General features: G+C 35.2%; 1 protein-coding gene across 5 annotated transcripts in view; it reads left to right on the top strand.

Annotated features, from left to right (window-relative positions):
• The window catches only part of BCKDHB (branched chain keto acid dehydrogenase E1 subunit beta), a 148,318-nt gene that overhangs the window by 58,847 nt on the left and 77,268 nt on the right, over positions 1-12,203 (top strand). For 4 of the 5 annotated variants that reach the window (XM_027696628.1, XM_027696675.1, XM_027696646.1 and 1 more), the window contains exon 9: positions 7,484-7,570. The exons of the other annotated variant lie outside the window; for it this stretch is intronic. In XM_027696628.1, coding sequence (XP_027552429.1) covers positions 7,484-7,570 — 87 coding nt within the window. The remainder of the gene's footprint in view (positions 1-7,483; positions 7,571-12,203) is intronic. 5 annotated transcript variants of the gene reach the window in all.

Raw genomic sequence — 12,203 nt, 5'->3', positions numbered from 1 at the left:
TGAAGACTAAGATTTGTGCTCTGCTAATGTGGATTAGTTAAAATTGGCAACCTTTTAGCTATTTGTGTCAAGTTAGAAACGTGTTGGACTTGTTTTCCATTCCCTGCTGTTAATCAGCATACTCAACTGTTACAGAATTGCCTGTTTTTTTGTTTTATTGTTTGAAAAATTTTGGTTAAAGATTTTTGTCCAGTGGCCCTCATAAGTGATGGAATAAAAATGACATCTTTTCCAAGTAGCTTATCTTTGATCTACGTAGATTGTTGCCAGCATTCAGCTAGGATTGCCTGCTATACAGTTGCAATGCTGTGATATGTTTGTTGTACTTAACAGAACATTAACAGAAGGAGTGTAAGGCTGACTGTCTTGTATCAATAGTTGAGAAATCTCATTCATGCTTTGGGCTGTTGAGCTGTATGTTCTGAAATAATGTTTTTTCATGTCATTTGTTTATTTCTGAATTGTCTTGATTTTACTGATAAATGAATAAATGAATTTCAGTCAACTTTTGGAAGTGTAGTGTACACTGTGATAGAGTACATTTGAAGCCTCTCTTGTTTTCCTTCTCTGAGAATTTAGTTCAGTTGAAACCCACACCAAATGTTGTTATATTATTTTATTTTAAGTAATTTTTTTCTTCAGTGGGAAGAATTGGGTTTTTTTGGTTGGTTGGAGCTTTAAAAAATACTGTTTCTAGCTTTTCTTGCTTCTAGGACAAGGCAGTCATGGGCAACTGGTGGCTAGAATTTGCAAACTAGAACATGATCGTTTGAAAGCTATAGGGCTTTCTTGTGTCCAGGCCAATAGGATACAACTTATTCCCCATTCCTTCTCTCAGGACCCTGGTAAAAAAAAAAAAAAAGGTACTTGAGGATCTGGTTTTCCAGAGATCCCACAATGGGATGTCTGGAAACTGGGGATGGAATAACTGCATTTGTTAAGATTGTCAGTATATCACGTGCAGAAACAATTCATTGTATTTGGGATGTGTCGTCCTATGGATCTCTGTGTGCTAAGTCAATGTAATCCTCAATGATACATCTGTCAGGTTATGTTACATATTTCTCTGTGGGAAGTGCTGAATAGAAATTGGGGCTCTTATTTCTATTCCTTTGGTTATGGTGTTCAGTACCAAGAATGCTGCTATGCAATTTAATTTGTTATTGAAACATTAAAGGAAAAGTAGAACTAATGGGTTAGGGAAAGTAGCCTCCTTCAGGTTTTATATTTTTCCAAGTAAAAATTCATTAAAGCTGATCTAAAAATGAAAAAGAAAAATGTTTTTCAAGGCATTTAATGAAACTTTACTGTCTTTTTTTTTTTATAGCTTCCATATTTTGATTTGTTTTTGGTAAAAGCACATATCTATTAATGTTAATTTTTATACATTTTTATAAATGCTTCATACATGTTTAGTGCAAAATAGGATACAATACAAATGCAATTTCAGTACTTTTGCCAGCTTTTAAAAAATTATTGTGGAAAGCTAGTTTTTCAATTATGCAGAAAATTTTTATAGTCTTTAAAGAAAACAATCAAAAGTATGCAAAAATTTAAATGGGAAAGTGAACATCAAAATAATTCCTTTTCTGTAAGAGATGGAAAATCTTTCTGTTCTGAGAACAAGATTTTCTTCTTAAAGAAAATAGGCAACTTGCCATTGTGACAAAATAACAGCCATTTATAATAAAATTTTGACTTTGATAATTTCTTTAAAGGCAGTTGCTGTGTTAGTGAAGCAGCTGGTTACACTGGCAGTCGTAGATTTGCTATGTGTGGAGAGTAGTAGTGTTAAATGCAGTTTACCATCAAACTCATTTTGGTTTGACTGCTTTCTCCTAAGTAAGGACAGAGAATGTTATTGGTAGTGTCAGCACTTAGGTTTCAAAGTGCTTGGAAGTGCCATGCTTGTGTTGTTTTTTTCTGTCATTGATGCCTGTAGGAGGGGAGAAAACAACCAATGTGATGAATCGCGAGTTGAACAGAAAAGTGATTTTAGAAACTCTTGGATTAAAAGTGTGGTCAGGGAAGTTGAAAATAATTTGCTGAGCTGCTTCACTGCAAAAATGCTGGGTTGCCGTTCAGAAAACCTTCAGAGTGCACACCAGAAGTATTTGTTTTGCAAAGGCATTAGGTTTTTTTTTTACATTTCCTTATCAGAGTGATCATTAGCCTTTTGCTCTGATGCAATGTCAGTTGTTGTCCTTGTGAATGACACCAAGGTAAAACAGTCATGGCAATTAAATTAAGGTGGAAAAGTATAGTCAATATTGGTGTCTGGTTCTGTTTTAGGGTTGATTTAATAGTATAAAGGTCTAGAGTCTCTTCTCTAAAGGCTGGATATGGCAGAGATGAGTGATGTGCCATAACCTGGGTCTCTGTTGCCTCCCAGAGCATCTCTACATCTGTCTCTGAGGTGGTGTTTGCTACTTTGTGCTAACTGTACAGCACAAATCAGATTATCCACTTCAGCTGGCTTTCCCAATAGCCACTTGGGTGTTGAGGAGATGTGAGGGATGAGCTGGGAACAGGAGGTTCTGAGCAGGGTAGGACCTTTCCCTTTTGAAAACCCAAGGTTGCATCATCTAAATTTGTCTCTGAAAGCAGAGAGTGACCATGACACAGAGGGGAGCTGTGCTCTCTAAATGCCTGAATGTTGCCTCTGACTTCCCTTTATGGTATGTTACTAAAGATGGCCAAAAAAATTTGTTTTCATTTAATTTGAGACAATGATATACCTACAGAATCTCTTAGCGCCCTCAGAAGTATATCTGGACTTTAAAGATCAGAAAGCAACAACTTCTGGTTGTGGATGTACAGAAGGAACATTTTTATCAGTGCCAATCTTAAACCATACCATATTCTTTGAAAATACATTTTCAAAAGCACTCTACATGAGCTGCAGAATTTCAAAATCTTAATGCATTTCAAAATTTTCATCTTTTACTTAGGTAAGAAAAAGTGTAAAGACTGGGGTTTTGGAAGACAGAGGGGAGATGCTGATGAAGTGGAGAATCAAGCCCTTACTGAAATGCAAGTGTCTGGTTGTGAGGGGACAAAATACACTGTTCTTTAAAAGTCTGTCCTTTTCTCTTGCTAATCCAAACAAAAGACTACACTCCTTTTTAAAAGAGGATAAAACAGTAGGATTCTATGCTGGCCAATTTGTTACACTGTGCTGATTTAGCACTGTTTTGTCCAGTTTTATTGCAGTGATATTTCCCATTAACTTTGAAAGTTGAAGATACCATTACCTGATGATGTGACTGAGCTACAATTATTTGGACTGTAAATGATTTTCTGAACATTGGGCTTTGATTATCCTGGAATTATGATAATTTGAATTATGGCTTCATTTGAACTAACAGGGACTAATGTTTTGCAATAGAGTTTAAAAATGAAATTAATTCTTTATAGAAGAGCATTGATATCTGCAAATAATCATTAACCGTGTCCACTGTGCTGTATACAATGCATAGCAGCTAGGTTTGAAATTTTCACTTTTAACTGATTAACTCTTTTGCTTCCAGGAAATAAGATTAAATTTTCATTTGAAGATACAGAAATTGATAAGTTAGCCATTCTAGAACACCACCAGTGTATGAAAATGTTGGTTTTTTTTTCATCAGGCTTTCTTCTAAGTTGTATGGACTGAAACACTTCTAAATGATAATATATATTTTTAAAATTGTAATGTATATTTTAAAATTGTGTTTAAAAAAAATCACATCTGTTGCTATTGTCTGCTGTTATTAACGTATAGTACTGTCATTTTTAAGATAGAAAAAACAATAACATAATTAAAATTAAAAGGGCATACAAAGACCCAATATGTTTGCTAAATGAAAGTACCTCTTGACCAGGAACTGATACCTTATGGAACAGTTTTGCCACAAAAAAAAGCCTGTACCAGATCAATTAGGAAGAATGATCCATAAACTAGGAAGAAGAAGTTATCAAAGAAGAAGGAGCTATTCAAAAATAATTAGAAATACATGACCAACAGTTCATGATCTACAGTTGTTTGAGAACACTTAATAAGCGCTCACAAAACAAATTAACATGGTTTGAGAAGTAGGGCATTAGTGCTGTGCTGACTTCAACTGTATGGCATAGAAGGGCAGTGTTTGTGAATGGAAATAGTAAAGTCCCAAGGTCCTACAAAGTTGGATTTTGAACCTGGTTTTTTGATATTTCCATCACATATATGGAAAACATTTAAAACTGTTACTGATAAAAGATTAGAGACAACAAACAGCTGAATAAACAGATAAAATAGGCACTCAGTTACTGATAAAGAGAAGATAAGCTCATTAACTGAGCTAGGCTCAGACACACAATGTATTTTTCAGCACATCCAAATATCATTTTGTGTTTTGAAATAATAAATGCACACTATATTTCCATCTTTATTCCAGGAAGCAATTATCCTTTAAGGAGAAAACCCTCTTTCCCAAGAACAGGGAATCGCAGTTGTTAGTTAAAGCTGGACTTGTGTTATTATGATTTGGCTGAAAGGCCTCATACATCTAAGAGCTGCAATACTGAGGCTGTATTATCTCTGTATTTGGTGGTGTTCTGAGAAAGTCCGGAATGCTGGTTCCAGATGGGTGTGCTTCAAGAAGGACATAGGAAACTGGAGATGATTCAGGGTAGAGTAAGAATGATGAAGGAATTGGAAATGTGCTGTTTGCTGAAAGATTTAGAGCTCAGGCTGCTAAGCCAAGCAAAATTGTGGTTGAGACCATTTGATCACAGTCTTAACATATTCATGTGGGAGCAGAAATGTGATCATAGATAGGGTCTCCTTCTAGCAAACAAATAAAGTAAGAATCAGCAGCTTTGTAGTTGATGTCAGCCAAATTATTTTGGAAATAAGGTGCAAAATTGTACAGGGAAGGAAGTTAGGCACTGGAAGAACTTACCAAGAGGTGTGATGCATTTGCAAACACTGGAAATACTGTAATTAAGATTGCATGTCTTTCTGAAAGACTTACTGTAGTTTAGGTGTTAATGCAAAGTAGAAATTGATGTGGGGAGCTTGTAAATTTAGTAATCACAATACTCGCATCCTTACTTAAAGTCCACGACGCTATTTGCAGTGCAGCATAGTGGTTCATTTCTGCTCACTTTGAATCTGGTTTAACTACTAGTAAAATTTTTTTTTCAGTATTGTGCAATGTGGTGCAGGTATCCATGCTGCCCCTGAACAAGCTGGGGTGGATACTAAAAGCACTGAAGCTAAACTATCATGGTTTTGTACCAGGAGTGATATAATATATATATATATACTGTGTTCTAGCAGGGCTGAGCTATTTGTATGCATGGCTTGGTGATCACAGCTGCTTGCTCTCTCTTAGCAACCTCCTACAGGCAAGTGGTCCTTGAAGACCTTGGGAATCATATATAAAAACCGGAATTTATCTTATAGTAGAGGCAGGTTTCCAAAAAGAGATTATTTTTTACCCTTTTGTTGTTGTTGTTGTTGTTGTGTGGTGTTTGTTTTTTTGCTGTTTGTTTTTTTTGTTTTTATTGTACATGACTCCAGTTTGAGAACAGTTGAAATAAAAGTTACAAGTTATTTACTGCAAGAGACCATATTGGATTCAGGAAACTGGTGGTGTGAAAATAATCGGAGGCTGAGAGATAGTGAAGGAACACACTGAAGGCCCTATTCTTACTTTTCCCTAAACACTGAGTTATCTCCAGAGATAAGATGCTGGACTGCTGGATTACTGGTGTGATCACATGTGAATTTTCCTATATGCTTTCTAAGGGTATCTGTTTCTTACTACTATATTCTGAAAAATGAAATCTGTAACATTAATGACAGTTTGTAACATATCAAAATGTGAACCTCTCGGAATAAATACATGCAACAGAATCTTTCTTTAAAATGATAGTAGGAGGATTTAAAAACAAACAGACAAAACCACCCCCCCTGAACTTTTGCATTGATTAGTGGTATCAGTTTTACCATAGCAACTTGTACTTGATTGTATCAGTTTTATAATAGCAACTTAAAACTGGAGCGTACCTTTTGTTCGTTGCAGTGTTTTGATGTATTGGACAGATTTACAGTGCAGGTAATGCCTCTGCTGTTTCCAGTGCTGGCAAAAGAAAGAAATCAGCTTATGTAACTGGATTACTTTCCAAGTGTTGAAATACCTTTTTCTGTCTTGTTTAGCTCTGAATGTTGTCAAACCACTTCATAGTACAGTATATGGATCATGTTCGTAGCCTGTGAGTTGCCAGCACATCTGTGGATGAGCTGCTTAGAGCCACTGATTGAGTCATTGTTAGAAGAGCAAAAGAATTAGAAAAATATTGAATCAGAGAGAAAGGTGCATTATTAAGGCATTGTCTTTATGTATTCTATTACACAGATAACAGAGAGCTGCCCAACTGGAGACTGTGCTGGTGCTTAAATTGAAGATCACAGTATTCAGAAAATCTAATATGATAGTGCTGTCTTGGGCTTTTCCACTTGATGACTAATGGTGCACCAGAAGTACACTATGTACTTATCTTAAATATCAGACTGTAACTGTTCTTGAAAGATTAACATACAGATTAATCTGATTTTTTTCTGATGAGCATGTCTAAAAGTTTATGAAAATTTGTAATGTGCCTTATTACTATATTAATTTTAAAATGCATATTATGGAATTGGAGACTTTGCTGCCATATTTCTGACCAAAGGTATCTGATACTGTTTGATTCTAGGCAATTTAGTGTGTAGTTGCAATAACCATCAAGATATTTGAGTGTGATGAAGCTTTATATTCCCATCAGATTAAAAATATTTTGCTTTCATTGTTATGTTGCATAATGAACATAGATTTGTTTTTTGATTAAAGATGCTTAGATCACCTTCTGTATGCCATATATTTATTTGTAAAGTAGATCATGTAAAGATTGCACAAACATTGAGATGTAAAATTAGAAAATGTTGCTTCTAATTGCCATGTAAAACTTAAATAAGGAGCAGTAATCCATGTATTTTCTTGTTGAAATTTTTATTTAACAGTTTTACTTTCTGAATAGCTATGATTCATAGGAATATAGGAACTGATTGTGCAGAGATATCAGTGAAGGATTTTTTTGTATGTGCATCTTTCAGTATTTTCAGGATTCAAGTTTTTATGGACTACTTTTTAAAATCCTTTATTCTATTTCAGAAATGTTACAATTTGCATTAATAGTGTAAATTAATATACAATGGATTAAATTTTTGTTTTTGATATTTGCTTAAAATTGAATGGAAATTGTAAACATTTTTTGTAGTAAATATAAAACCATCCCATTAATTATCAATTTAGTCTTTTAGGATAACTTATCTTTCACTGGAAATGCAAGAGTGGGAAAGGTTCTAACACTGCTAATAATGTCCCATATTTCATATGTTCCACAAATAGAACAAGTAAGAAATCATAAGAGTTGTAATTTGATGACATTTTGAGGGTTTGTTTTTCTATTTCAGTCGGTGGTGAAGACTGGGCGATTGCTGATTAGCCATGAGGCTCCCTTGACAGGAGGATTTGCATCTGAAATCAGTTCCACGGTTCAGGTACACAGGTTATTTGTTTTTAAGTGTTCTGCATGGCTAAATATGTTTACCTATAGAAGAAATGCTTATTATTACATTAAAAGTTTTACATTTTTATTAAATTTCAGTTTTGTGGATGCCTACCTTACTTTATCTGAACAGCTGAGAAATCACCTACCTACCAGGCACTGTGCACAGTGCCTGCTAAGCTAGAAATTTAACTTTTCACTGCAAAACAGGGAGAATGCACTGTCAGATGGGGAGGAAAAGTCTCTATGTATAATCTGGTTTTAATTTACTTTTTTTTCCTCATATGCTTATCCCTGAAGCTTCTTAAAAATACATTCTAGCAATATTGAAATCAGACACAGAAAAAGCACTCAGGTCCAGTACAGTATAACGTGGAGTTACACATCATGTTCAGAGACCTGATTAAAAGAAAGGAGTCTGCAGAAGTTGTTCATGTGTAGTTGAGGTGCTGACACACGTGTTGAGCTTGTATGGTCAGAACAAATTTGAAAGGCTGTACATCAGTACCAGTTATATCTGGAGCATTAGGCTTCCTTAAAAGTCCTTTTAAGCTTTCTGTTGTGTTTTATATCTGTACCAGCATACAGATTTTCCCCTTACCTTGATTTCTTTCCTGTGCACACCAGTGACACTGGGTTATAGAAACATCTAAACTAAATGTGCCCATCACCACCTGATAACTATTTTCTGAGTATTCTAGAATTCTTAAATTATAGGACTAGAGAGACATGAGATTCTAAAATTCATAAAATGTAAACTGTATGGTCAGTAATTAAAGCTTGGGAATCAGCCTTTTTGTAGGAAGGAATAGAGTTAATAATTTCGGGAATGTGATTTTAAATTAAATGCGCATAAGGAATCAGAAAACTATGTTTCTTGAGCTTTGTGGTACAACTTTTTTAAAAGAGTAGTTGTACTAATTTAAGTGTACTAATAAAAGAGTAGTTGTACTATCGTTATATTAAGATAATTCATTTTTTCTATCAAAATGTTTTTCTCCGTTAAGAGCCAAATATTGTTTGCATGGAGACCTCATAGCGGCCTTCCAGTAGCTGAAGGAGACCTACAAGGAAGCCAGAGAGGGACTCTTCATCAGGAACTGTAGTGACAGGACAAGGAGTAATGGGTTCAAACTGAAAGTTCAGGAGAATGGGTTCAGGAGAAGAGGGTAAAATAGGTTAGATACATGGAAGAAATTTTTTGCTGTGACGCTGGTGAGGCACTGGCACAGATTGCCCAGAGAAGTTGTGGATGCCCCATCCATGGAAATGTTCAAGGCCAGGCTGGGATGGGGCTTTGAGCAACCTGGTCTAGTGGAAGTTGTCCCTGCCTATGGCCTTTTGACCTCCTTTCTTTAGTACTTAATCTCTTCGATTAAACTATGATTAATAAAATCCCAAGGTACTGCCAAATGTGAGTGTAGAAAGTGATAATTTTTAAAAAATTCTTACAAAAATGTGAAATAACCGAAAGAGGCTGTCTTTTAGTGTCTTATGTTGTTATTAACACTTGAGGAGAAAACTATTCTAAGCCCTTTAGCGATGTCATAATTTACTGATATAACAAAAGAAAGCATGTATTCAAGAAAAAAGTGAGCTGAAAAGAAAAAAAGCTTATCAGTAAATATAATTGGAAGAGCATGGGATGCCCAATATATTGCTAAACTACAACATGAGTTTTTAATCTCCTCACACCTCCACTGACAAAGCTACTTACCTAATTGATCCATCTTGGTGTTGTTTTTCATATCAGAGATATATCTTGGCAATTATCTCTTATTTAGAAAACAAAGTTTAAAATGCTTTAGTAAAAAGCTATTTATTTCTGTCAATATTGAAAGAAAATATTTGTTTTATTACAGTTGTGCATAATCTTATATTCATATTTCTTAGGAAACTAGGCTTTCTGTCTTGAGAAATATTAGTTAATCTATCACATGTGCTCCCTCAGAATAAACTGGAATATAACTCGTTGGCATTGAATTTATCCATGACAAGTTTCTTTCATATAAATGGGTTGACTCGAGTCTGTGTTTTGGTTGCATTCTCGTTACTGTGTATATCCATTCTTGAAGATTCTATCATCCATACTAAAATTTTGATATGAGTTACTTTAAAGACAATACTGCAAAATATATTAGAATAATATTTACAAAGCCTTACAACTTTTTAAAGAACAGTATTGCTTTAGGCATAATAAAGACCTTGCCTTTCCTGCTCAGTTAAAAAACTTGATCTCTAAATGGTCAAGTTAAGTCCATATGTCTAATATCACTGTGTTGTAAAAATAAAAACAAAAAGTGAAATTCTCTTTTGCTGGATACAATCTATACTGAGAATGCCAAAAATTGGCGATTGCACTTGGCTTTAGTTTCCTCTTACACATGGAAGTAATAGGACTTCAATAAAGTGTGTCCAGTTGGATTAGATGGTTAGTTTCCCTATTGTTATTCCATTCTTGCTGTGAGGTCTCTTGTCATAGAAATAAGGTGAATAAAAGTACATAGGTTATTTTAAAAGTTAATAGTCACAAGCACTTCATGGTGATGTACACTTCAAGGAAAAAAGTACAAATGGAAATGATGGCTTTCACTCATGAACTGTAGGAAAAAACTACATGGAATAGTTTTCTTTTTTCATATGTGGGATTAAAAGCAGTGTTTGGAGAGCATATTAAATCAGATTTGTTTTGTGTAAAGGGGCATATTATTGCACTAAGTAGTCTTTACTCTGCTCAAACACGTAAAACTAAGAACAAGATGAGGTGGTGTAGTTAAAACTCTACATGATATGACTTTGCCCTTTGTTCCGGTGTTTTGTATGTGATTTCAGCAAGTATTCTGAAGTGAGCAACAAATGTTAGGATAAATTCAATACAGACACAGTTAATATTCCAAATTGATTGTATTCTGTATAAAAGCTTGCAAAAATGTCATGTTCAGCAGAGAAGCCATTAAACTTTTGCTTAAGGCATATGGTTGGAGCACAGTTTGAGAAGCCTTGGGAGAAAGGCCCACTGAGATGTTGCTTACAAAATAAAGAGGAATCGGGTGTGGAATTTATCAGTACATTAGTCACTTGTAATACAAAGGAATGTAAATCCAGTAATTGTGTCTGTTTAAAAAAAAAAAAAAAATAAAAAAAGGGGAAAAAAAAAAGAAACAGGATGTTTTCAGAGAGGGATAAGTGGGTGGAAAAAGGGAAGCAGGAGTAGACTATGTTAAGTTGTGTGATAAAAGGCTCAACTGCCCGTGCAGATACACACAAAGGAGCCCAGTGGCTCAGTAGGCAGGGAAACCCAAATAACTCAGTCTGGGAAATGGAGCCCCCAGCTCAACTCCTTCGAAGGCTGTCACCAGCCTCAGCCCCATGGGCCAGGGTGGAGACAGCCAGCACCAGGAGTAAGGGACACTTTGATGACTCTGCAGTCTGAGTGGGGTTGCTGCCTGCCAGCATTTGAGACTTGATATGGGGTGGAGGGGAAGAGTTTTGGAATCACGCAAGACTTCTGGGATTTTTAGAGGAGGAACCAAAACTGGGGAGAGGTGGAGAATCGAGGTGGTTTGGAGAGGCATAGATATGGGAAAATTGAGATATAAAGGGATAAAAGGGAAAGTTGTGTTATGGCTACAATAATTTGTTGGTTACTATTTTCTGATAGGGCTGAGATAAATGTAGGGAATTAGCATATACCCTTTAGCATTGATCTTGCAAATGCAGAAAATATATGTCACAGGAAGGTCTTGGTGGTTTCTAGCCATTCTCTACAAATAATGGATAAAATATTGAAAAATAGAAAATGCTTTAATAATTTTTAATGTTTTCATCTAAGAAATTTAAAATTTCATTTAGGAATTTTGATTTTTGTGTACATCGATGACATAATAGCAGAATACACCATGGAAATATATGCTGTTATTCAAATACAAGAAATGCACATGATATAAAGTTGATAGCTGACCTGGTAAAGGTCATGACTGCCTATAAATTAGCTAGCCAGCACATTGTTTTTTGTAGAGGGTCGCACAGATATTAAAAGGAACATTTTGTCATTCTTGCAGGAACAAAGCAATTTTGATTTAGTTGCAGCTTTCTGTCTTAGTAGTGTAGTTTCTTTTCTTATTGCCTGGTAATTACTTTGTCCCTTTGAGCCCTTCCAGAGGACTCAGTGTGCTTCTCAGAATTATGCAGGAGTATCAGTCTTCCAAAAGATTGGTGTGAATCAGAGGATAGGACCAAGAAAATTCAATAAAATAACCTGTTTCTGAGGCTGAGTTACATGATCTTATTTTTTCAAATCTTGGGTTCTGTATCTAAAAATTGAGTATAATAGTTTTGGACTGTTTGGTCAGTGGTACTTTAGATTTCCTCCTCTTGCAGCAAAATAAGGCCTAGTTTCCAGTAAGTGGTGTAATTTTCTGCTGGATTGTGACATTAGGGGAAACTATTAGATGAGCTGGTTTTGTGAGAAGCATTTCAGGAAGAGGAAAAGTAGGTGTATCTAGGAATACATTTCAAAGACATAAGAGTTTCACAGCAGTTTTATTCTAAAGAGGGTTACCATAGGGAAAAAAGTACCAAAACAAAAACAACAACAGTAACAAAATTCAGTGATTTCATCAGTA

Source organism: Neopelma chrysocephalum, unplaced genomic scaffold (assembly GCF_003984885.1).
Source record: "Neopelma chrysocephalum unplaced genomic scaffold, ASM398488v2 Primary Assembly neopelma1_23b, whole genome shotgun sequence".
NCBI classification, from domain to species: domain Eukaryota; kingdom Metazoa; phylum Chordata; class Aves; order Passeriformes; family Pipridae; genus Neopelma; species Neopelma chrysocephalum.
Note: the sequence above shows the minus strand (reverse complement) of the source record. Positions and strands in the feature narration are given on the sequence as shown.